Source organism: Thermothielavioides terrestris, chromosome 5 (genome assembly GCF_000226115.1).
Source record: "Thermothielavioides terrestris NRRL 8126 chromosome 5, complete sequence".
NCBI lineage: Eukaryota > Fungi > Ascomycota > Sordariomycetes > Sordariales > Chaetomiaceae > Thermothielavioides > Thermothielavioides terrestris.
The window spans coordinates 1604006-1623033 of NC_016461.1; the positions used below are offsets into that span (position 1 = coordinate 1604006).

At 60.4% G+C, this 19028-nt stretch overlaps 4 protein-coding genes across 4 annotated transcripts; 2 read left to right on the forward strand and 2 right to left on the reverse strand.

The window, feature by feature from the left end:
- The first annotated feature begins 468 nt into the window (after positions 1-468).
- On the forward strand, positions 469-8063 carry THITE_2121365 (uncharacterized protein). The gene has a single exon (XM_003656517.1). The coding sequence runs from the start codon at positions 615-617 to the stop codon at positions 7992-7994; it is 7380 nt and encodes a 2459-aa protein (XP_003656565.1). The 5' UTR covers positions 469-614; the 3' UTR covers positions 7995-8063.
- Positions 8064-8632: 569 nt separating this feature from the next.
- On the reverse strand, positions 8633-12537 carry THITE_2081511 (uncharacterized protein). The gene is made up of 3 exons (XM_003656518.1): positions 9997-12537; positions 9061-9920; positions 8633-8965 (listed from the first exon to the last, which is right to left on the reverse strand). The coding sequence occupies exons 1-3, from the start codon at positions 11622-11624 to the stop codon at positions 8661-8663; spliced, it is 2793 nt and encodes a 930-aa protein (XP_003656566.1). The 5' UTR covers positions 11625-12537; the 3' UTR covers positions 8633-8660.
- A 509-nt stretch (positions 12538-13046) lies between these two features.
- THITE_115062 (uncharacterized protein) lies at positions 13047-15221 on the forward strand (the record flags this gene model as incomplete). Its single annotated transcript, XM_003656519.1, has 3 exons — positions 13047-13212; positions 13444-13630; positions 13688-15221. 3 exons carry the CDS (start codon positions 13047-13049, stop codon positions 15219-15221), a joined length of 1887 nt encoding a protein of 628 aa, XP_003656567.1.
- Positions 15222-16226: 1005 nt separating this feature from the next.
- On the reverse strand, positions 16227-17902 carry THITE_2121368 (uncharacterized protein). Its single transcript, XM_003656520.1, has 2 exons — positions 17502-17902; positions 16227-17418 (listed from the first exon to the last, which is right to left on the reverse strand). Exons 1-2 carry the CDS (start codon positions 17691-17693, stop codon positions 16330-16332), a joined length of 1281 nt encoding a protein of 426 aa, XP_003656568.1. The 5' UTR covers positions 17694-17902; the 3' UTR covers positions 16227-16329.
- Between the last annotated feature and the right edge of the window lie 1126 nt (positions 17903-19028).

Here is a 19028-nt window from a genome sequence, read left to right on the forward strand (position 1 = left end):
CAGGTCACATGATGGCCCCACTTCCAACCCCGCAGCCTGGGGCGTTGCCACCTTAACTCCTGTGGACGCCGCTCCAAAAATATCTGGCAGCTGGCTCTCAACTTTCATTTGGCTTGGTTCAATTTTCTGTGTCCCTCCTGCCTGCAGGTGACGACATTCCACATTCCGTCTGGACCCCTGGTCGCGTTCAATACGATAGTCAGAAAGTACCTAAAGAGTGTAACAACCCGTGCAGGAAGCTGTCGAGGCACCGATCACTCATCATACTCCGTACAACCAACCGCATTCTCCTGTAGCGACCAACCTGCTGCTGCTTATTGATTCCCAAGTCCGTCAGCGTTACAAGAAGGGTTGTTCAGCACGCTGGACTGCTGGCCGCTGTTGTTCCATCTTCACGCCTCAGGACCGAGGACGCCGACTGCAAGGCGAGCGACTCGGCATTCCTGAACGTCAGGCATGCCCCCCGTCACATATCATCGCGCTGAAGCCCCTCCTCCACCGAGGTTCCTCCGCCGGCTATCCTTGAGCTCGGCTACGAAAAGCATGCTCGTTGGTTCCGTCGCCTAGGCTGCTTCACAAGCAATCTCCTGTCGCTCCGGCAGCCTCCCGGCGCGATGGCCTCCAACCCCAACGGGCTCAGGCAGCCGTCCATCGGCGCCTCCGTTCCCCCGTCGCCAGCAACCTCCCGATCGCGCCGCGACTCCACCACGTCGCTTGCCGGGTCCTCCCACGTCGACCGAGAACAGCTCGCTCTCGCGCTCGACAAGATTCACACATCGGCCAGCCAGTCGGATGCCCTTACCACCTTCAACGACTTTGCTCCTCCGCCGGCTTCGTTGCCCAGCTCCGAGACCAAGGCAACGGCGGGCGATCTTGTGCAGCAGGGCCTGAGTGGCCTATATACCCGGTTCAAGGAGGTCGTCGGTGCCGTGGGTAAGGGCTCTGCTCAGGAGGTGGATGATGGCAACAACAGCCAGGATGGGGCCTCCAAGAAGAGCGTTACCACGGGGGCATCCTCAGTGACGTCGCCTCTTCTGAGGGGAGAAAGCGTTGGGAAAAGCTCGACGCTCGAGTCCGCCACGTCCTCGGACATTCCACCACCCAGCTGGCCGTCCGCTGTGGGTGCCGTGGCTTCCGAGTTGCCATCACCTGCCCCGCAGGCTTCGAAAGCCTCTTCGAGCACCACCGCCTCCGCCACGAAGACTCCCGCGCCGAGCGTCCAGAGTCTACCCAAAATCGCAAAGACTGCAGCGGCGACCACGTCCAACGCTGCTTTAACGCCCGTCACGGTTCAGGGTCTGATGGATATGGATGCCGCCCGGGCTGGGGCAACACGGGTGGAAGACCTGCCCGGTCGAAAGGCGGGTCGTAGAAGTATAAGCAAACCAACGGACTCAGCGACAAACATCATCCCCTCCGGGAATGCAAGCTCAGACAGTGTGACCACCGGTGACGGGATCGTCCTGACAAATCGGACAAGAAGGGATGATGCGCTCAGCGTTGATGGGAGTATCGATGCCCCGCGAAGTCCGGTTCAGCCCTCGGCCGAGGCGCATGCTTCCGCTTCCTCATCCCAACTTCCCTCGGCGGATGTCGTGCGGAAGCCAGCGGTGATCGACCGCATCGCGTCCTCGAGAGGCCGCAGCCACTCGAGATCCTCGTCGACGGAGCCTGGTGCTGCCGAAGCGAGCCCCATCATTACCTCTGCCCATAGTTCAGTGTATCATGTCTCTTTCGCCCACAACGAACGCCCGCAGATGCTGCGGTCTGGCTTCATGAAGATCCCGGGGACGACCGCCAACGAAGGTGCGCCAGAAAAAGTCAATGCCAGGCTGGAACAAATGCGAAAGCAGGTTCTCAGCAAGGAGTTCTGGATGGCCGACGAGACCTGCAAGGAGTGCTTCCTATGCGGCACGCCCTTTACTGCCTTCCGGCGCAAACACCACTGCCGCATATGCGGTTGCATCTTTGACTCCAAATGCACGTCCAACATCTCGGGCCAAAAGATCGGCGTCCCCGGAACTCTGCGAGTCTGCAAGACCTGCCTCGACGTCATCAATCGCCGATATGACAGTGGCTCGGACGATTCGGCCGACGAGTCCTACCTTCCAGCGATCTTCCGTGCCAGCCAGCCCAAAGCCTCTCCGGTGACCGCGAAGCCGCGGACTGACGACGAGACGAGCATATCGGAGCGGACTGAGCAGGCAGACGACACCCGGACCGCCGTCACGCCGATGATGGCCATCCCTGCGACGAGGCGTGTTGGAGACAACAACCGCCACTCGGCAATTCTGGAGATCGACATGCCCCAGCTCAGCAGGCCTAGCTCGTCACGGTCGCTGAAATCCCTCTCAACCGGCCGGCCGCAGTCTTCAGGCCATCGCCGACACCATTCCAAGCACAATCTCCTGACGCGATTCAAAACGCCGGCAGACGACAGGGCCCCGTTTCGCATGCCTGCCGGCGAGGAGCTGGGGAAAAAGTCCAATGTCAACGCCTTCCACGCCGACAATATCATCGACCCCGAGCTAGCGGACTACATGTCTGATGAGTCGAGCGAGGATGAACAGATGAGCAGCATTTTTGCCACAATGGACGGCGGCGATGTCCAGCCCGCCAGCCTTGATCCCGGCCGGTCGAGTTTCGGCACCTACTTGAGCGCAGGAAGGAAGCATCGGTTTCGCCCTGGCGAGAAGAGCGTGAGCGGGTTCAGTCATGTGAGCCGCGGCCATGAGGAGGGCGGCGGCCTCCAGAATCTGCCGGTCCACGCCCGGCCGCCCCGAAGGAGAAACCTCAGCATCGCGAGCGCCAGTGTCCATCATTTGCGCTCTCCAAGGCCAAAGTCAATCGTCGTCAAAGGGGCCTCGGCCTCGGCTGACACACTGTCCATTTTCGAAGGTGGCATCGAAGCTCCAGGGCTCAAACGAAGCGACTCCATACCTGACGGGAAAGCTAGCGAGCAAGGTCTGAATCCCGCCAGCCTACAGCACGTGAAGAAACTCTTCCGACAGCTCCTACAAGACGCCAATATTCCCAATTCGGCGGGTTGGGAACGGTCGCTCATCCCCATTCTCGATAGATGCGCGGACGACATCGACCCGGACGTCCGGAACGGGGACGACATGGACATTCGGCACTGGGTGAAGTTGAAGAAAATACCAGGAGGCAAGCCCGGTGACACTGCCTACATTCACGGAGTCGTCTTTACCAAGAACCTGGCCCTGAAGAGCATGCCGCGCAAAATCCGAAACCCGCGAATAGTCATCATCACCTTTCCGCTCGAGTATCAGCGCCACCCGGAGCAGCATTTTATGAGCTTGCAGCCGGTCATCGAGCAGGAAAAGGAGTACCTGAGGATGGTTGTCAACCGAATCCTCAACCTGGAACCCCATGTCTTGCTGGTCCAGAAAAGCGTGGCAGGGCTGGCTCTGCAGTATCTCTCCGAGGCGAACGTCGCCGTTGCGTACAACGTGAAGCCGTCCGTCATCGAAGCCGTGGCCCGCATTGTAGACATGCCCGTCATTTCTTCCATGGACATGCTCAGCCTTGGGGCTCGGGTGGGCATGTGCGAGAGCTTCGAGGTCAAAACCTTTGTGAACAGCGAAATCAGGGGCAAGAAGAAGACCTACGTCTTCATATCCGGCTGCCCGAAAGACCGAGGCTGTACCATTGCGCTCCGCGGCGGCTCCACCGAGATACTCTCCCGCATGAAGCGCATCACCGAGTTCATGCTCTATGTCGTCTACAATCTGAAGCTCGAGTCCTGCCTCATGCGCGACGAATTCGTCCAGATCCCCTCCGAGACAGACTCGGCTGCACTGTCGACCTCGACCTCCTTCCAGCGAACCGATGAGAGCCCCGGACAATGGGCGAACGGTGCCCCCGTTCACCCTCTCGGCCGTCCATCCATCCTTCCTACGCGGCAGGGCACGGAGAGCGAGGACCCCATGCGACCCAACGACAGCGCGAATGCCACTGCTGATTCCGAACCGTCCTCCGTAGACCCTGGTGTTCAATCCTCTCCGGAGCCGGCCCGCACGTCGATATCGATGCACGAATTGCACTCGCATGTCCAGGTTCCCGACGACACGCCCGCGGCAGTCTTTCACAGCGACATGGTGGAAAAGTACAAGACGCGAGTCTTATCCGCGTCACCGTTCGTCAGATTCAGGCAACCCTATCTGCTGGTCAAAGCACGGGAGCAGGAGCGGCGCGCAGCATATTTGAAACGCCTTCTCGAGCAAGAACAAGTGGACGAGCCTGACGAGGCAGAGAAGCCGAGGCAGGAAACTTTTCAGCTGGTCAAGCCGGAGATGGTGCACGGGGTTGAGCAGAAGGCTTCCCGGAAGGTCATGGAGGTTCTCCATGCCGTCCATGAGGCCGAGTATGACCGGGCTTTGCACAGTTACCGAACGCAGGCGAAGCAGTGGGATGCGTATACCCACGGAAGCCTTGATCTCTTCGATCCCTACTCCCACCAGAATATTGTGGTCCTGTACTCAGTCACTTGCACGGCGACAAAGATACCATGCTCGGAGCCCAGCTTGATTGCCATCGAATTCTACAACGAACACCCCGATCCGAACGGGAGCATGGATCAGGACTGCACGTTGGGTCAGTACATCGAAGACATCTGCGAGGGTGCTGAGCTCATCTGCCATTCGAACGGCTGCGAACGGAAAATGTATGAACATCACCGCACCTACGTCCATGACAACGCCCGCCTCACCATCATCTTGGAGACGTCACCCGCCTGGCCCGAAAACTTCCCGGAGAAACCTCAAGACAGAGATGGCGGCAACGGCGGGACTGGCATATGCATGTGGAATTACTGCAGGCATTGCAAAAAGCATTTCGGGCTTATGCCCATGTCTGTGAGCACGTGGAAGTACTCGTTCGGCAAATACCTCGAGCTGTCGTTCTGGAGTCAGGGTCTCCAGTTGAATCCTCAGGCCGAGTGTCCGCATGACCACCAGAAGGACCACATTCGCTTCTTTTACTATCTGTATCGCGACATCGCCGTCAGAGTGCACTATGACCCTATCGATCTCTATGAGATCGTCGTGCCACGGACAAAAGTCACCTGGAAGGTAGATTACGACCTGAAACTCAAAAACGATGTCTTCACCAAAGCAGAGGAGCGTTGGAACCGCTTCATGAATTCGGTCAGGTCCAGGCTCAAAAGCATCCGCATCGACAGCGTGCTTCCCGAGAAGGCCGAAGCCTGTAGGGCCGAGGTTGAGAGACTGAGCAAAAAGGCGCAGGATGACCAGCCGGAGCTGATTCGAGCGCTCCAGGAGGCCTACATGAACTCCAAATACTACGAAGTCATCCCCCTCAACGCCGTGATCCGCGAAATGTTGGAGAAGGTGACGGACTGGGACGCTGCCTTTGCCGCGTTTGAAGCCGAGTTTCTCTCCGACAAGGATGTTCGCCAGTTGACTATCCTCCAACTGAAAAAGATATTTACCGACCACGAATCCAAGGAGTCCCTGCCGAGCACGGAGACGTCTACCCTAGTTGGATCCGAGGCTGACGAAAAGACCACGCCCGCGACGACCCCGCCTGGCGTTTCCGAAGTCGAAGAGAACCCGTCCCCCACTTTAACGAGGGATCTCAGCCAAGCACAAGAAGCTCCTCCGTCCCCATCTACACAACCCGAGCCCAGTTCCAAAGAGGCGGCGGTCGTCCAGGCGGACGAGCTCCTAGAGAGAGTCGATCCTTTGGATCTTGCAACGCCGCGCTCGTCCACTGGCGCGAGAATTGGCCCCCCTCCCGCGGTCGCAGCACGGGAGGCAGTCAAACTACTCAGCGACCAGTCCTCGGTTAACTCGGCTCCCACTTCTGGTTCCACATCTTCCCTCACAGCGAAAGGTGGTGTAATGCCGCCGCCCCCGGCGCCAAGCCAGTTGTCGTTGACAGAAAAAGTAGAGCAACTGCGCCGGGAGCAGCGGACACTGGTGAACGACGTTAACGGCTCGGTTCCGGGTGCTGCGAACGCCAGCAGCATTCCCCAGCCCGCGGTGGAACGCGCGCCAGCCAGGCGCGTCGGGGCGACTGCGTCACCCCCGATGGTTCGTGCAATATCTCAGCCAGGAGGGACATTGCCGAGGACACAGTCGGCGATTGGTAAGCTCCTGAAGGAGCAGAAGGCGCAGGATGCGGGAGCCGAGACCCCGAAGTCATCAGCAGATAGCGTGCTGAAGGGCGACAAGAAGTTCGCCGACCGCATTGGTCTGGGAGCCTTGAAGAGCCACCGTAAGGCGGGGCCTTCTGGGATTCCGCGATACGTCCACAAGAGGGAATCCAAGGTCTCGACGCTCGCGCGTCACTTTGAGCAGTTGAGCCGGGAGTTCGAAAAGGAGAGGATGAAGGACCGCAAACAGCGCGCTGCCAAGATGCACCATACTCGCGCCTTCTTGCCGCGTTCTTCCACCAAGACGATAGTAGAAGTCTACAAAGACGTTGACCAAGCTGTTCAGGAGCCGGGGCCGTCGGACGATGACCAAATTCCAGATAGGGAACGGGGAGAGAAGCAGAGCGGGGAGACCTCAACTGCAACCGAGTCCACTCCCGCCGAGTCGCAGCAAAGCAAGGCGTCGGCGTCGGAAGCGGAGCCCAGCTCGCCGCAGGAAGCGCCGTTGCAGACACCGCAACCAAACCAAGGAGCAACGCAGACAGAGACGGAGAGCAACCGGCAAGAGAGCCGGGCCGGAACCGATGACGAAGGCGCAGAGAGCGACGGGGATAGCGCTGCCATCACGCTTGACGACATCTTGCCGGATGTAAAAGAAATCCCGGAGGAGCTGCCGAAGCACGAAAAGAAGAGCCTCATGACCATGCTCACCAACTTCTGGGCCGAGCGCTCGGCCAGCGGCTGGCCGCAGCTGGAGTATCCGATCAACGCGACGGACCACATCTTCTTCGACTCGGACGTGATCATCAAAGAGGACGAGCCAAGTTCGCTTGTAGCTTTTGCGCTCAGCTCCGAGGATTACACGTCGAAGCTTGCCGAGATCCGGCAGAGGTGGGAGGTTTCGAAACAGCCCGACGCCGACGATAGCAGCGACGGCCTGGAAATGAAAGGGTTGCAGGGCTCGAATGGGGATGCGCCCGAGGCCGGAAGCGCCACCGAACACGATGTGGAGCTCGAGAAGAGCCTGCTCCGGCCGACGGGGATGCACGTCAAGTACCAGTTCACCGAAGGGTCGGCGAAGATGATGTGCCAAATCTTCTACGCCGAGCAGTTCGACGCCCTCCGGCGCAAGTGCGGCATAGCCGACCGGTTCGTCGAGTCCCTCTCGCGGTGCTTGAAATGGGACTCCAAGGGAGGCAAGACGAAGTCCGTCTTTCTCAAGACGCTGGACGACCGATTCATCCTGAAGTCCCTCTCGCCGAGCGAGACGTCTTCGTTCCTCCGGTTCGCGCCCGACTACTTCAGCATCATGGCCGAAGCGCTCTTCCACGACCTGCCGTCGGTGATCGCCAAGATGTTTGGCTTCTTCCGCGTCTTCATCAAGAATCCTCTCACCAACACGGACATCAAGCTCGACCTGCTGGTCATGGAGAATCTGTTCTACGACCGGTACCCCAGCCGCACGTTCGACCTCAAGGGGTCGATGCGCAACCGCAAAATCCAGTCGACGGGCGAGCAGAACGAGGTGCTGCTCGACGAGAACATGGTCGAGTACATCTACGAGTCGCCGCTATTCGCGCGCGAGCACTCGAAGCGGCTGCTGCGGGCGTCCGTGTTCAACGATACGCTGTTCCTGGCGAAGCAGGACGTGATGGACTACTCGCTCATGGTGGCGGTGGACGAGATCAGGAAGGAGATTGCCGTGGGCATCATCGACTGCATCCGGACCTACACGTGGGACAAGCAGCTCGAGAGCTGGATCAAGAACCGCGGGTTTGCCGGCGGGGGGCGGAATCGGCCGACGGTGACGAGTCCGCGGGAGTATAAGAGCCGCTTCAGGGAGGCTATGGCGAGGTAAGGACTCTCTCTTTCTCTCTCTGGATAGCACTGCTTCTGGTTGGTGATGCAGGGAGTGCTAATGCGTGTGGCAGATACATTCTCCAATCTCCCAATTGCTGGCACACGTTCGGCAGCCGCCAGCTCCCGGGCACACCTGTAACGCCCAGACCGAGGTTTGAGGAGGATCTTTGATATGGGATGACGACGGCACAGGAGGACGACATGACGAGCATGACCAGTACATGTCGCAGACGGTTTCCATCATGACATAGCGATCGTTGGGCAGATATCTTTACTTTGTTGATTCGGTTGACGAGCATGGTATGAAGCAGGGTCAGGGCGGGCATGCGGTGCAAAGTGTGTTTTTCCTCACGAAATATTAGGGGTTGACATTCGAGGCGTTTCAGAGCTTGGCCTGGTTGGTATTCTGGATGGAGTAAGGCGTTGGAACACTAGGTAGCCAGCATACACGCACGTCACTCTGAATGATGAAGGGAAGGTTTGGGAGCAGCTCCCGGGAACGGGTGCAAAAGCGCAGCAAAGCAGTGCCTTTCCGATCCAAGCAGGTCATCGCCAGCAACAACACTAACGCAACAACGCCAACGCAGCAACGCCAACGCAACAAACACTAAGCGAAGAGAAACAGACAGAGCACACAGAAGAGGATGGCAAGCACTCGACCCTCCTAAGTCAAGCCCGTCGCCGCCATCCATGACTCGCCCACCCCCGTCATCGCCACGTCCACGCTCGGAGTCTCGTCTTCGGCTTCGCCTTCGTCAGCCTCTTCTTCTTCACCCGTGAGCGCTTCCTCTGGCTGCAATTTCTCCGTTTCCTCGCGGGGATCCCAACTCTTCGGCACCGCCTTCGGGTTGACCGGCGGCAACTTGCCGCCGTCTCTCCGATCCTCGGCCCTCGACGAGGGCCGCGAGAAGGGGTTCAGCCGTGCCAGGGTGTCGCCCCAAGTGTGCTGGTTCGTGTCCAAGCCGATGGCTGTTTGTATGTCATCTGTCGTTAGCTTGGCATTCCCTCCAAGAACCCGGGGGGGGGGCGGGGTTGGAATGGAAAGAAGAAAACAGCAAACTCACCCTGCGCCACCATATCCGTCATGCGCGCCTCCAGGGTCTCCCGCTGCAGCCGCGTGTCGCCGACGGGGTACACGGCCGGCCCCGGCCGGAAGAGCACCTTCTCCTCGCGGTACGGCTGCAGCTTCGGCCGCATGTACCGCCTGTCTGTCGGGTCCGACGCGAACGGGTCGTGCGTCATGCGCGGGTCGAGGTGCTCGTCGTCGGCGATGGCGCGCTCGGTGGCGTCCGACAGGTATCCGGTGCCGAGCGGCCAGCGGTCGACGGACCAGAACTGGCGCCGGGGGCGGCGCTGTCGGTTGGTGGTGGTGGTGGTGGTGGTGGTCGTCGACGTCGTCGGGAGTGATGCCCAGTCCCAGTTGTGGTCGCGGACGAGCGTGGTCTGCGGGTTGCCCTCGGCGTCGAAGAAGTGGTGGACGCGGCCTGGCGCGAGCATCGTTTCGTTGGCGCTGGCTTCGGCGATGATGTGGCTGCGGATGAGAGCGAGTTCCTCGCGGCTCGGCTCGGCGTCGGCGCCTTCCATGGTGGCACAGGCGTGCGCCCACTTGGAGATGGACGAGCGGAGGTGCTGGGTTGGTACGGGCTGGATGGGGGACGTTTGGCTCGAGTGGGCTTGCTCGAGAGCGAAGATGGTGTAGCCGAGGCGGAAGGCTAGGGAGCGGAAGAAGTTGCCGATGGCACTGCTCTCGCTGACGTCGGGTTTATGCCCGGCCGGGACGATGCTGCTCCAGTCGGCGATGTAGCCGAGGTGGCTCGGCCGCTCGCGGTTGTCTGCTTCCGTGGGCCAGACCACGCGGTGTTCGGGGAAGTACTCAACTCGGGGCCGCTGGACGACACCATAGCATGTGGGATCAAGATGGAACCTATGAGCGGATCAGCAACCCCCTGAAAAAGCGATGGCAAAGGCTGCCATTATTGTCATAGTTGTCTTTGTCGCACCTGACGTGTCCGCTCTCCTTCATCCGGTCCAGCCAGCTGCACGCATCAAAGGGATGGAACTCGCACTTGGTCACAGCACTGTTGCCCGTCCCAGCATTGACGGCCTGCAGCAGCTCCTCAACGGTAACCTGGGCGTCGTGCCGGCTGAAGAGCCCTTCGGGATTCTTATCGTGCAGCAGCTTCTGCACCCGCGCCGCGAAGATGAGGAACAGCCGGTACTTGTCCCTCGGCGTGTCGGGGACGAACCGGCCTGTCCAGTTCTTGCTGTTGACGCACTCGCCCGCAAGAAACTTGAGCCACTCGACCTCCTCGGCGTCCAGCAGTCTCGGCAGCCTGCCTCGACCGACCTGGTCCCACTCATCATCCGCCAGCCTCAGGCCCGCGGGCACGCCCTCCTCCCAGAACTGCCCGCTCGCCGCCCGCTCGGCGAGCCCGACCACAGCCTCCAGCAGCGGCCGCGGCACCCGACGCAGCGCCGCGCGCAGCACCTCCATGACGACGCGGCACTGGCGCAGCAGGTCCTGGCCCGCCTGCGCGTCCGGGTCCAGCATGCGCCAGACAAACGGCCCGCCGTTGACGACGTTCCGCGGCAGCGTGACCCAGCGGCGGTCGCGCGCGCCCTCGTCCTCGACGCGCAGGCGCGCCAGCTCGCGCATCCGCTTGATCTGCGCCAGCCGCGCGCGGTACGCCACCGTGTGCGCCATGGTCTCGAGCTCTGCGGGGAGCTGGTCGGCGCTCAGGCGCGGCGGCGTCCACTGCGGCCCGTCGGCGCGCTCGCAGGCTGCGCGGATCGTCGAGGCTGGCGTCGGAAGCACGAGGCGCCGCCACGGCGTGTCCAGCTCGGGCGGCTGGCCCGTGGGCAGTGCGCGGAGCATCTGCTGCAGCCCCGCGCGGCGGGCTCCGCGTTCCAGGGCCCAGCTCCGGGGGCTGCCGGGAAGGAGGCTGGTGCCGTCGGGTAGCGCCGTCTGGCCCGTGGCCGGGTCCGTGACGATCCAGCCGATGTTGTCGCCGTGCACGAACGAGTCAAAGGACTTGGCCTCGATGTAGGCGAGGTTGTCGTGATCAGCATCATCATCGCCGCCTGGCACTCGCTGCCACCACTCCTTTTCGTCGGCGACAAACTTGTCGAAGCTGGCGCCGCCGTCGGGCTTGTCGATGAGCATCCTGTTCACGGGGCTCGAGGGTCGTGGAGGGATCGGCCTTGGCAGCAGGTCGCTGCGGTCAGGGACCGGGTTGCGACCTGGGAGCGGCCAGCCGTGCGTGTCGGTCATCCAGTTGAGCCGCGTGGACCGCAGCGGTGCGCTCGGCGGTCTGGTAATCTCGAGGGGGGTGGGCTCGTAGTGATGCCTCTCGAACAGCACGTGGGCCTTGGCCTTGAGAACGGCGTCGTTGAACATGGCTCGCGTCTGGGCACTGGCGTCCTGCAACTGGTGTCGGTCGTCGTCGTGGGCAAGCCACTCCAGATACGAGACGATCTCGGCCAGCTTGGTTTCCCAGTGCATGCAGCGGTCCACGTCCTCTTCGGCGAGGAACTTGACGATGGTATCGAGCCGGACTGCTAGGGGCGGCTGGCGCCGGTCCTTGTACCACGAGTCGACTTCCCAGTCTGGGCCAGTGCGGTTCATCATGTCGTCCCTGCCGTTGGGATCTTCAGTCCTGGGGAGAGCGTCGATGGATTGCAGTCTGCGCAACAATGCGGAGAGCGTCCCCTCGCCAGCCCCCTGAGCCGCCCTCGCGGCCCCGGCAGCGCTCCTCGACCGACGAGATGCAGCAGATGGGGCGCTGGGAGCCCGATGCGGCGGCCTCCGCTCTCCAAGAGGTCGCGGCAGGTTGAGAGCACCCCCGGTTCCCTCCCTTTCCCTCGGCTCAAGTCCCCGGCCCCCATACCCTTCGTCTTCCTCCTCGGAGAGCACGGGCTCGAGGTCCTCAATTGCGACCGAGTCAACAACGGGTCCGGGGTCGATGGCTTGTCCAGGCCAGATGTAAACCCTCGGCTGGTAGTGCTCGGGAATAGGGGCACTTGGCAAAGCACCCTCGGGGCCGCTTTCCGGGTAGAGGTTGTCGTAGATGGTGTATCTCTCGAGCTCACGGAGGAACGCGGATCCGAGATTGTACTTCTTGATGTCGGGGTTTCGCAAATGGTACTCAACGTATTCAGTTTTAAGTGCCAGATCGTCGATGCCGGGCCTGAGTACCACCTCTTCCAAGTATGCTTTGAACAGGGGCGGACACTCGGTGTCATTGGCAGCATAATCGATGAGAAACTGCACAAAAGCACCTGCAAGGTCGAGTCAATGCCGAGGCCCTGTTGAGAGTTGCTGCGTGCAAACCCGCGCTTACCGTCGACCTTCCTGCGTGGCTCCCGAGGAGCTCTTGAAAATGTGCCGGCCGTCGTTACTGGAGACGGTTGGCTTCTTCCCGGGCCCAGCGGCGACGAGAAAGTGAACGCAAGAAAGGAATCCTGGCTAGGTGTGCTGCTCCGAGAGGACTCGTCCTCCATCTTGTCACAGGGTGCGGTCTCGCTTTCTCGCTTAATCAACGTGCTTGGTGGACTGGATTTGCTCCTGCTTCAGCAATGGCCGTTGGAACGAAGTGGGCATGAGGGAAAACGCAAAGGGAACTTGCTCATGGCAGCAGTCAATGGAAAAGGAAATATCCGTCTCCTCCCTGGCCTACGTCTTGCCCTTCTCGACTGGATTGCGCCGGCCGCATTCGAGCTCAGATCAAGCTCAGATTAAGCCTATGCTACAATAAGCCCGGATTTTCTGTCAAAGAGCTTCAAAATCATGCCCCATGTTGCCGTCCCGTTTTCAGCGTCCAGCATGTGGCAAACAAAGAAGCCGTGGCACAGCTGAGGAGACAAAGCACAATGTGGATTGAGGGTTGCTCAGCGTTTGCCTGGCTCGGTGTTTGCTGGCCATTCCTTTGTTCCATTTGGATGCAGTGCAAAAGGACAAAGTACCGTCGATAAGTAACTCCTTGGTATACTAGTAGCAGGGCCGTCAGCTTCGGCACGAACGCAGGCGATAATTCAGCCCACAGCTTCCAGAATGGCCACGGGCGCCCAAGACTCAGATCATGCTCCCGAGCTCCGCGCCGCCTCCAATCAGCCGGATGGGCTGAGGTCTCCGCCCGGAGACCGGGCTCGGGGGACGAGGAGGAGGTCGTCAACCCTGGGGCGTGCTGTGCGCAATATCGAGAGCTTCAACCGAAACCGTGCCAACCGCGTCCGGAGGGTCGACGACAATCTTTCCATCCTAAACTCACATCGGGCGAGGACGCGAAGACTGGCGAGAGTGGAAGCAGAGCAGCAGCAGCAGCAGCAGCAGCAGCAGCAGCAGCAGCAGCAACAGATGGTGAACCCGGCTACAGAAGCCCTTCAAACCAACGGCTTGAGAAGCTCCCGTCCAAGTGACCGTCCCAAAGTATGGCGCCCCTCCATCGTAGTAGGGTCGCCGCTCTGGCTCGATGGGGAGGACCTCAATGCCATCGAGATCGCCGACAGGAAGATCGCCCAGAGACGTCTGTGGGCCGAGCACTATCAGGGGGTGCCCGACTTTGCCCAGATGCTTCAAGAGGCCATCCGGGAGAGGGAACAGCTCGATGAGACGGCCGAAGAGAACATTAAGCCAAGGTCAGCTTGTTAGATGCGTACTATTTGGGGTCGGAGCAGAGGACTGACTCACCTCAGATCTGCCCTCGATTCCGTCCAGGACACTGCGGTCCGGCAGCGCCTTGAGCATCTCCGCTTCCTCCTCGAAGATAGCCAGTTCCCACCCGAACGGGCCAACATCGAGGCTGCCATCGCCGGCTACGAGTCCGGCGCCATCCCCTGCTCGGACTCGTACACCCTGATCTGGGCAGGCCGCATCGTCGACCGCTGCCCGGACTTCGACTCCTTCACCGTCGACCGGGGTGCACGCTTGGACCGCTATCTCGCCGAGTATGGGCCGGGATGGCTGTGGCACGAACCGCCGCTCTCGGGCGGCGCTGGAACCATTCGTGGACCAACCGTCCTCGCCCAAAAGGGCCTCTGTCTCGAGAACAAGCCCAGCTGGCGGCGCCGGACGGAAAACATGGGTCATTACCGCGTGCACATGGGGTTCCGGCGCCGCAAAGAGCGCGTAATGCGCGCAGCCGCCGCCACCACCACCAAGCGTCGCCGGCGCTCCATCCCAGGTCTCACCAGCCCTGCCACTCCCATCACTCCCACCACTGCCCCACAACAGCCCGTGCCCACCGTGCCGGACCCCGACGGCCCGCGCATCTTCTTCGACACGCTGCTCGACAGCGGCGCCACCCTCCCCTGCCTCTTCGAGTCCGACATGTCCAAGCTGCGCATCAGCCGGACGACCTACGCGGCCCAGTCGAGCCGCATGATCGCCACCGCCGACTCCATGGTCCACCTGCGCGTGTACGAGCTCGACGTGGGCGTGTACGCCAGCCCGCCCTCCCCGGACGACCGGCCTGCTGCCGCAGCCGCCACCACCACTGGCACCACGGCAGAGGACGAGGAAGAAGAAGAAGAAGAGCCAGACGCGGAACGCGAACTGCGCAGCTGCACGCTCCCCGTGGTCGCCTTCCCCGGTGGGCCGCACAGCCCCAACGGCAGCAACGGCAGCGGCAACAGCTTCACCGCCGCCACCGCCGCCGCCGGCGGGGGGGGAACCGCCCACCCGGACGCGGCGCCGGACCGGCTCAGCGGGCTGCTGCCCTTCCACGCCTGCTACATGTCGAGCGCGCCGGGCAACTTCAAGCTGTGGCTGGGCTCGGAGCGGCGGGACGTGCTGGGCGCGGGCCGGCTGCCGGGCCAGATGCGGTTCGGCGAGGTCAAGGGGGCTGCTGCCGGGGAGGACGCGAGGAGGAAAGCGGCGACGGGGCGGCGGGCGGCGAAGACGCGGCGCGAGGAGGAGGAAGAACAGTGGTGGCTGGAGCAGCAGCCCCGGCTGGGCACGCCAAAGCGGGTGATCTTCGAGCACGACCTGGCCGACGGCACGGGGAGGGTGCTGCGGGACGAGGAGGGGGAGGGCGGGAGCGTCATCATGATGTGCGGGCCGGGCGGGACCGAGTCAGATCAGGCTGGGAGTCGCGATCCCGAGTCGGCGGGGATTGAGGTGCTCCGCGTCGAAAGGAAGAGCTGGGCGTCGCAGCAGCGGCGGCGGATGCCACCCAAGAAGTATGCGAGGCAAACACCCAAGAGCGAGCCCACGGAGGAGAAGGTGTGAGACGGGTGCAGTTCCTTAGAACTCGCCGTTGATGGGACCAACCCATATATGCCCATCCCAAAGCGATTTCACGCACTCCCAACGCCAACAAGCAAAGCACCAGCGTTGGCTCCTGCGGGACCACTCGCAAAAGTGGCCGCGGATTCAAATGCGATTAGGGACAGGGAGATGCCAGAGATTTCACTCTTTTTTTTCTCTTTTGCAAACAGCGGCTATCAACTTGTGGTGCAGTGGGATGAATGCTGAGGCCGGCCGCTCAGAGATCAAATGCCCTGATAGCTTCCCAATCCATCCATCCCGTCTGCGAGCGAGGTTCCATTCCCAGGGGCGCAACAGGCCAACCTCCGCTCCTTTGCCGCTTGAGAGCAACATGCTGCGCGATACTCGCATGTGAATAAGTGGGTGCTGGTGGGAAACGAACCGAGGGGGTGTAAATGATGAGGGAAAGGCCCTTCGGCCATCCTCGTCCCGCCCAAACTGCTCCTCTCCATTGTCCCCGGAACCATCTAGGTATCCGACCAACTAACGACTTTTGCCAATCTTGTGTGTGTTGTCTCTACCCTCCAAACATTCCTGGCTGTCGCCACTTTCTTTTCTCCCACGCTCAACCATCCTCCAGTGGGTGCTTGTTTGATCCCCAATATAAGGTGCTGGCGCACGCGCAGTCGCAGCTCCACACCAAAACGGGTCGAATCCACACCCCCTTTTTTTTGTAAGCTTTCTTTTATCGTCAAGAATTAACACGGCTGTCGCAAATTCGAGGGTATGGCGTGCAGGGGGAGGGACCACTGGATCCGCCGTTCAAATCGGCAGCCGCTCCAGATTGTTCCCAAATGAAGTGTGAATCGAAAAAAAAAAAAAAAAAATGAAAAGAGAAACATAGAATTCAACGCTGATGCCATGACGCTAAATCATCCAGTGCAAAGAGAGCCAGATGCATGCAATCTTTTTGTCTTCCAAATGGTATATCTTAAGATGACCTGGAAAAACTGGAAGAAGAACAAACGGAGCCCCGTGTTCCCTACGGGGTAATGAGTCGAGATGGAACGAAGCACATCAGCAGCTCATCAGCTCAGCCACGTCCGGGTCTGCCCGGCGAACCACCGCTTCAGAAGGACATATGAGACGCGGTACCGCCGAAGTAGGACGCGCCCGTCATATGTTGTTGTTGTTGCTGCTGCTGCTGCTGCTGCTGCTGCTGCTGCTGCTGTTGTTGTTGTTGTAGCGCGAGATGCGGCTGCTGGTATGACGGGGCGTGGCTCGTTGGTTGAGGAGTCGGGGTGACAGGGCAGCGAGGCGGCACCTGGTAGTCCTTCATCATCGTGTTGTTATGGCCAAAGCAAGTGCCGTCGGGGGTAATGGGAGGCGTCATATAACCGTCAGCGACGCCGGGAACAGCACCAAGCCCCTTGTGAGGGGTGCTGTAAACGTCCGGCGACTCGCTCGACAACGGGTGTTCCGAGGCCGGTGAGGGCAGCGCTCCTCTCCGTGCAATGGCGGCCTGCTGCGCTAGGAAGTCGGCAAGCTTGGTCGACACTCTCGAGTAGTGCTGGCTCGAGTATTTCCTGGCCAGCGTGACCGAAGGTTGATGCAGGTGCTGCGACAGCGCGAGCAGCGTCACGTTGTCCGAGTGATCCCATTCACCGTCGTTGACCTCGGGTTTGCCCAGGATGGCACGGGCGAGCGCGAGCGAGGCCCGTGCCATGACCGACGGTTTTGTCGACACAAAGTCTCGGTGGTAGAGAGCAATTTCGCAGATATAGGACGCCATGTGCTCCACTTCCCTGCTGTCTCGCTCCTCGGCCACAACTAACTGAGTGAAGAAGTCGACGGTGGGGTGTCCGATGCACCAGTCCAGCGTATTCAGGACGTGCATCTCCATCTGCGTGAACATGCCCGCATCATAGAGTCCGCAGCACATGTTGTTGAGCTCGTTGATCTGAGGCACTCTGTCCTTCTTGTCCCCGTACTTCGCAGCGATCAGAAGGGCGGCACAGCCGACCAGCTGGTAGTGCTGCTTGTACACAACCCGTTTCGAGCAGTACCGATCCAGGAGGTTGACAGTGAGGAAGAGTGTCTCTGGGAGGAGAGAGAAGGCGGCATGGGCTTCGATGAGGAAGTCGATGAGATACGGCCGCATAAACCATTGGATCTCGCGCTGCATGTCGATGAGGTTCGCGTCCGGTAATGTCTCGTCCTGGAGTAGCGAGCTCGAGTTAGCCAACAACGCCCATGTTCCTTGGAGCTTGAGCCCGACAAGCCGTTCAGCCTCTGCCGTACCTCCATGTGGCGCATGTGCTGCATGATGTCTTCCAGATACTCGTCACAGGCCAGCCTTGAGAGTTCGTTGGCGATCATCTCCTGCTTGTTCCGCGCAAGCATCTTGGCAGCATCACGCATCGTCATGCGCTGGCCGGGTTCGTCAGACTCGACGAAGAAGGTGTTGTCGGTCGAGTAACCCGCGCACGCCATCTTGACGGGTGGCATGAGATGGGCTGTCGAAAAGAGGGTCGAGCGCTCCGAGTTCTCCAGGAATCCAAGTGCAGTATTAAGATACGGGTTGATCGAGTCGAGGGAGTGAGACGTCGACCGCGTCCAATGACTAGTATTAGAGTATTAAGGAGTGTGTTGAATTAGAAAATACCGAAAGGAGTGACAATGGCTGAAAATTCGCCGAATTTCGAATGCAGAAAAGAGAATTGAGTTTCTCGGGTGGCCGGGCGAGACTGAATTTTGTCGACCGAGGGCTTCTATTGCATGGCAGAAAATCAGCACAACGCATTCTGGCCTGGTTGAACTCGAGCACAATTGCAACAAGGGCCGGCCACCAAGATCCCACTATATCAGAAATTAGGGGGCACGGCAACTAGAGTGAACCTGTCGATCTCGCCGATGGCGACTCAGATCTGGCACGAGATGATTTTGGCGAGGCTCGGAGGCTCATAGGCTCATGGCACGGAAGGAGCAAAGAATCAGAGTCCCTTACCGCCACGGTTGCGGGTCGCAGAAAAAAGAACCGACGCAATACAACACAATTCCTGACGCTGGGTGGGAGCAACGAGCTAACGTGTCCCACGGCAGGCTGTCAACGGGATCGGCCTGAGCGTGAAAGATGCCGGGGAAAACGTCGGCATGTGCCTGCAAAGGGAGTAAAGGGCCACTGTTCAGCATGCGCCTGGATTGAGGACATCAGGGGCAGGGCGGCACGATGAGCGACAACCACAGGCGGCAGAGACATTGACCAGAGCTGCACATACCTCTCACTCTCCAAGCCACGGAAGGGGCCAGGAAAGGGGCTTATGCACCGATCGGGATCATGTAGGTGACCGAGAGTCGCTGCGCCCCTGTGGATCAACGGCAGGCTTCCGGAAGAACCCCGTGCTCGAGCGGGAAACGAGTTGGATTTTTCCTCCCCGAAAAAAAGATTTCACCAGCCAGATTGGCAGCACCGTATGCTTCGCTCGAACGAGGCCGAGTCGGGAGCCGGACGGTGGGCTGGAGGAATGCAGGTCGGCGTGGAGGACGCTCGGAACGAAGGGAGCAGCCGGGGAAATGCAGGATTCCTCGTTGTCGAACCGAAGAATGCCTGGGCGGGTAGAGAGTCAAATCGAGACGCAGGGGTGGAGCTCAAGACCGCTGAAAAGCCTAGATGGAGAAACGGTTTTAAGGTTTCCCCAAACTTCAGCTTCTTCAACTTCCTTTGCGGCTCTCTGCACGCCCGCACCAGTCCGGCCGTGACCTTATACGGGCTGGGTCAGCTTGCTTGTCGGGGCGGCCCAGGATCTAAATCTCCTCCTTCCCTCCTTT

Excerpts from the sequence above, each read along its gene's own strand:
- THITE_2121365 (XM_003656517.1), top strand. The coding sequence starts at position 615 with ATGGCCTCCAACCCCAACGGGCTCAGGCAGCCGTCCATCGGCGCCTCC.
- THITE_2081511 (XM_003656518.1), bottom strand. The coding sequence starts at position 11,624 with ATGATGAACCGCACTGGCCCAGACTGGGAAGTCGACTCGTGGTACAAG. Across the intron at positions 9,921-9,996 it reads AAGGAGAGCGGACACGTCAG|GTTCCATCTTGATCCCACAT; the intron begins GTGCGACAAAGA and ends ATCCGCTCATAG. Across the intron at positions 8,966-9,060 it reads GACGGATATGGTGGCGCAGG|CCATCGGCTTGGACACGAAC; the intron begins GTGAGTTTGCTG and ends ACATACAAACAG.
- THITE_2121368 (XM_003656520.1), bottom strand. The coding sequence starts at position 17,693 with ATGGCGTGCGCGGGTTACTCGACCGACAACACCTTCTTCGTCGAGTCT. Across the intron at positions 17,419-17,501 it reads AGCACATGCGCCACATGGAG|GACGAGACATTACCGGACGC; the intron begins GTACGGCAGAGG and ends TCGCTACTCCAG.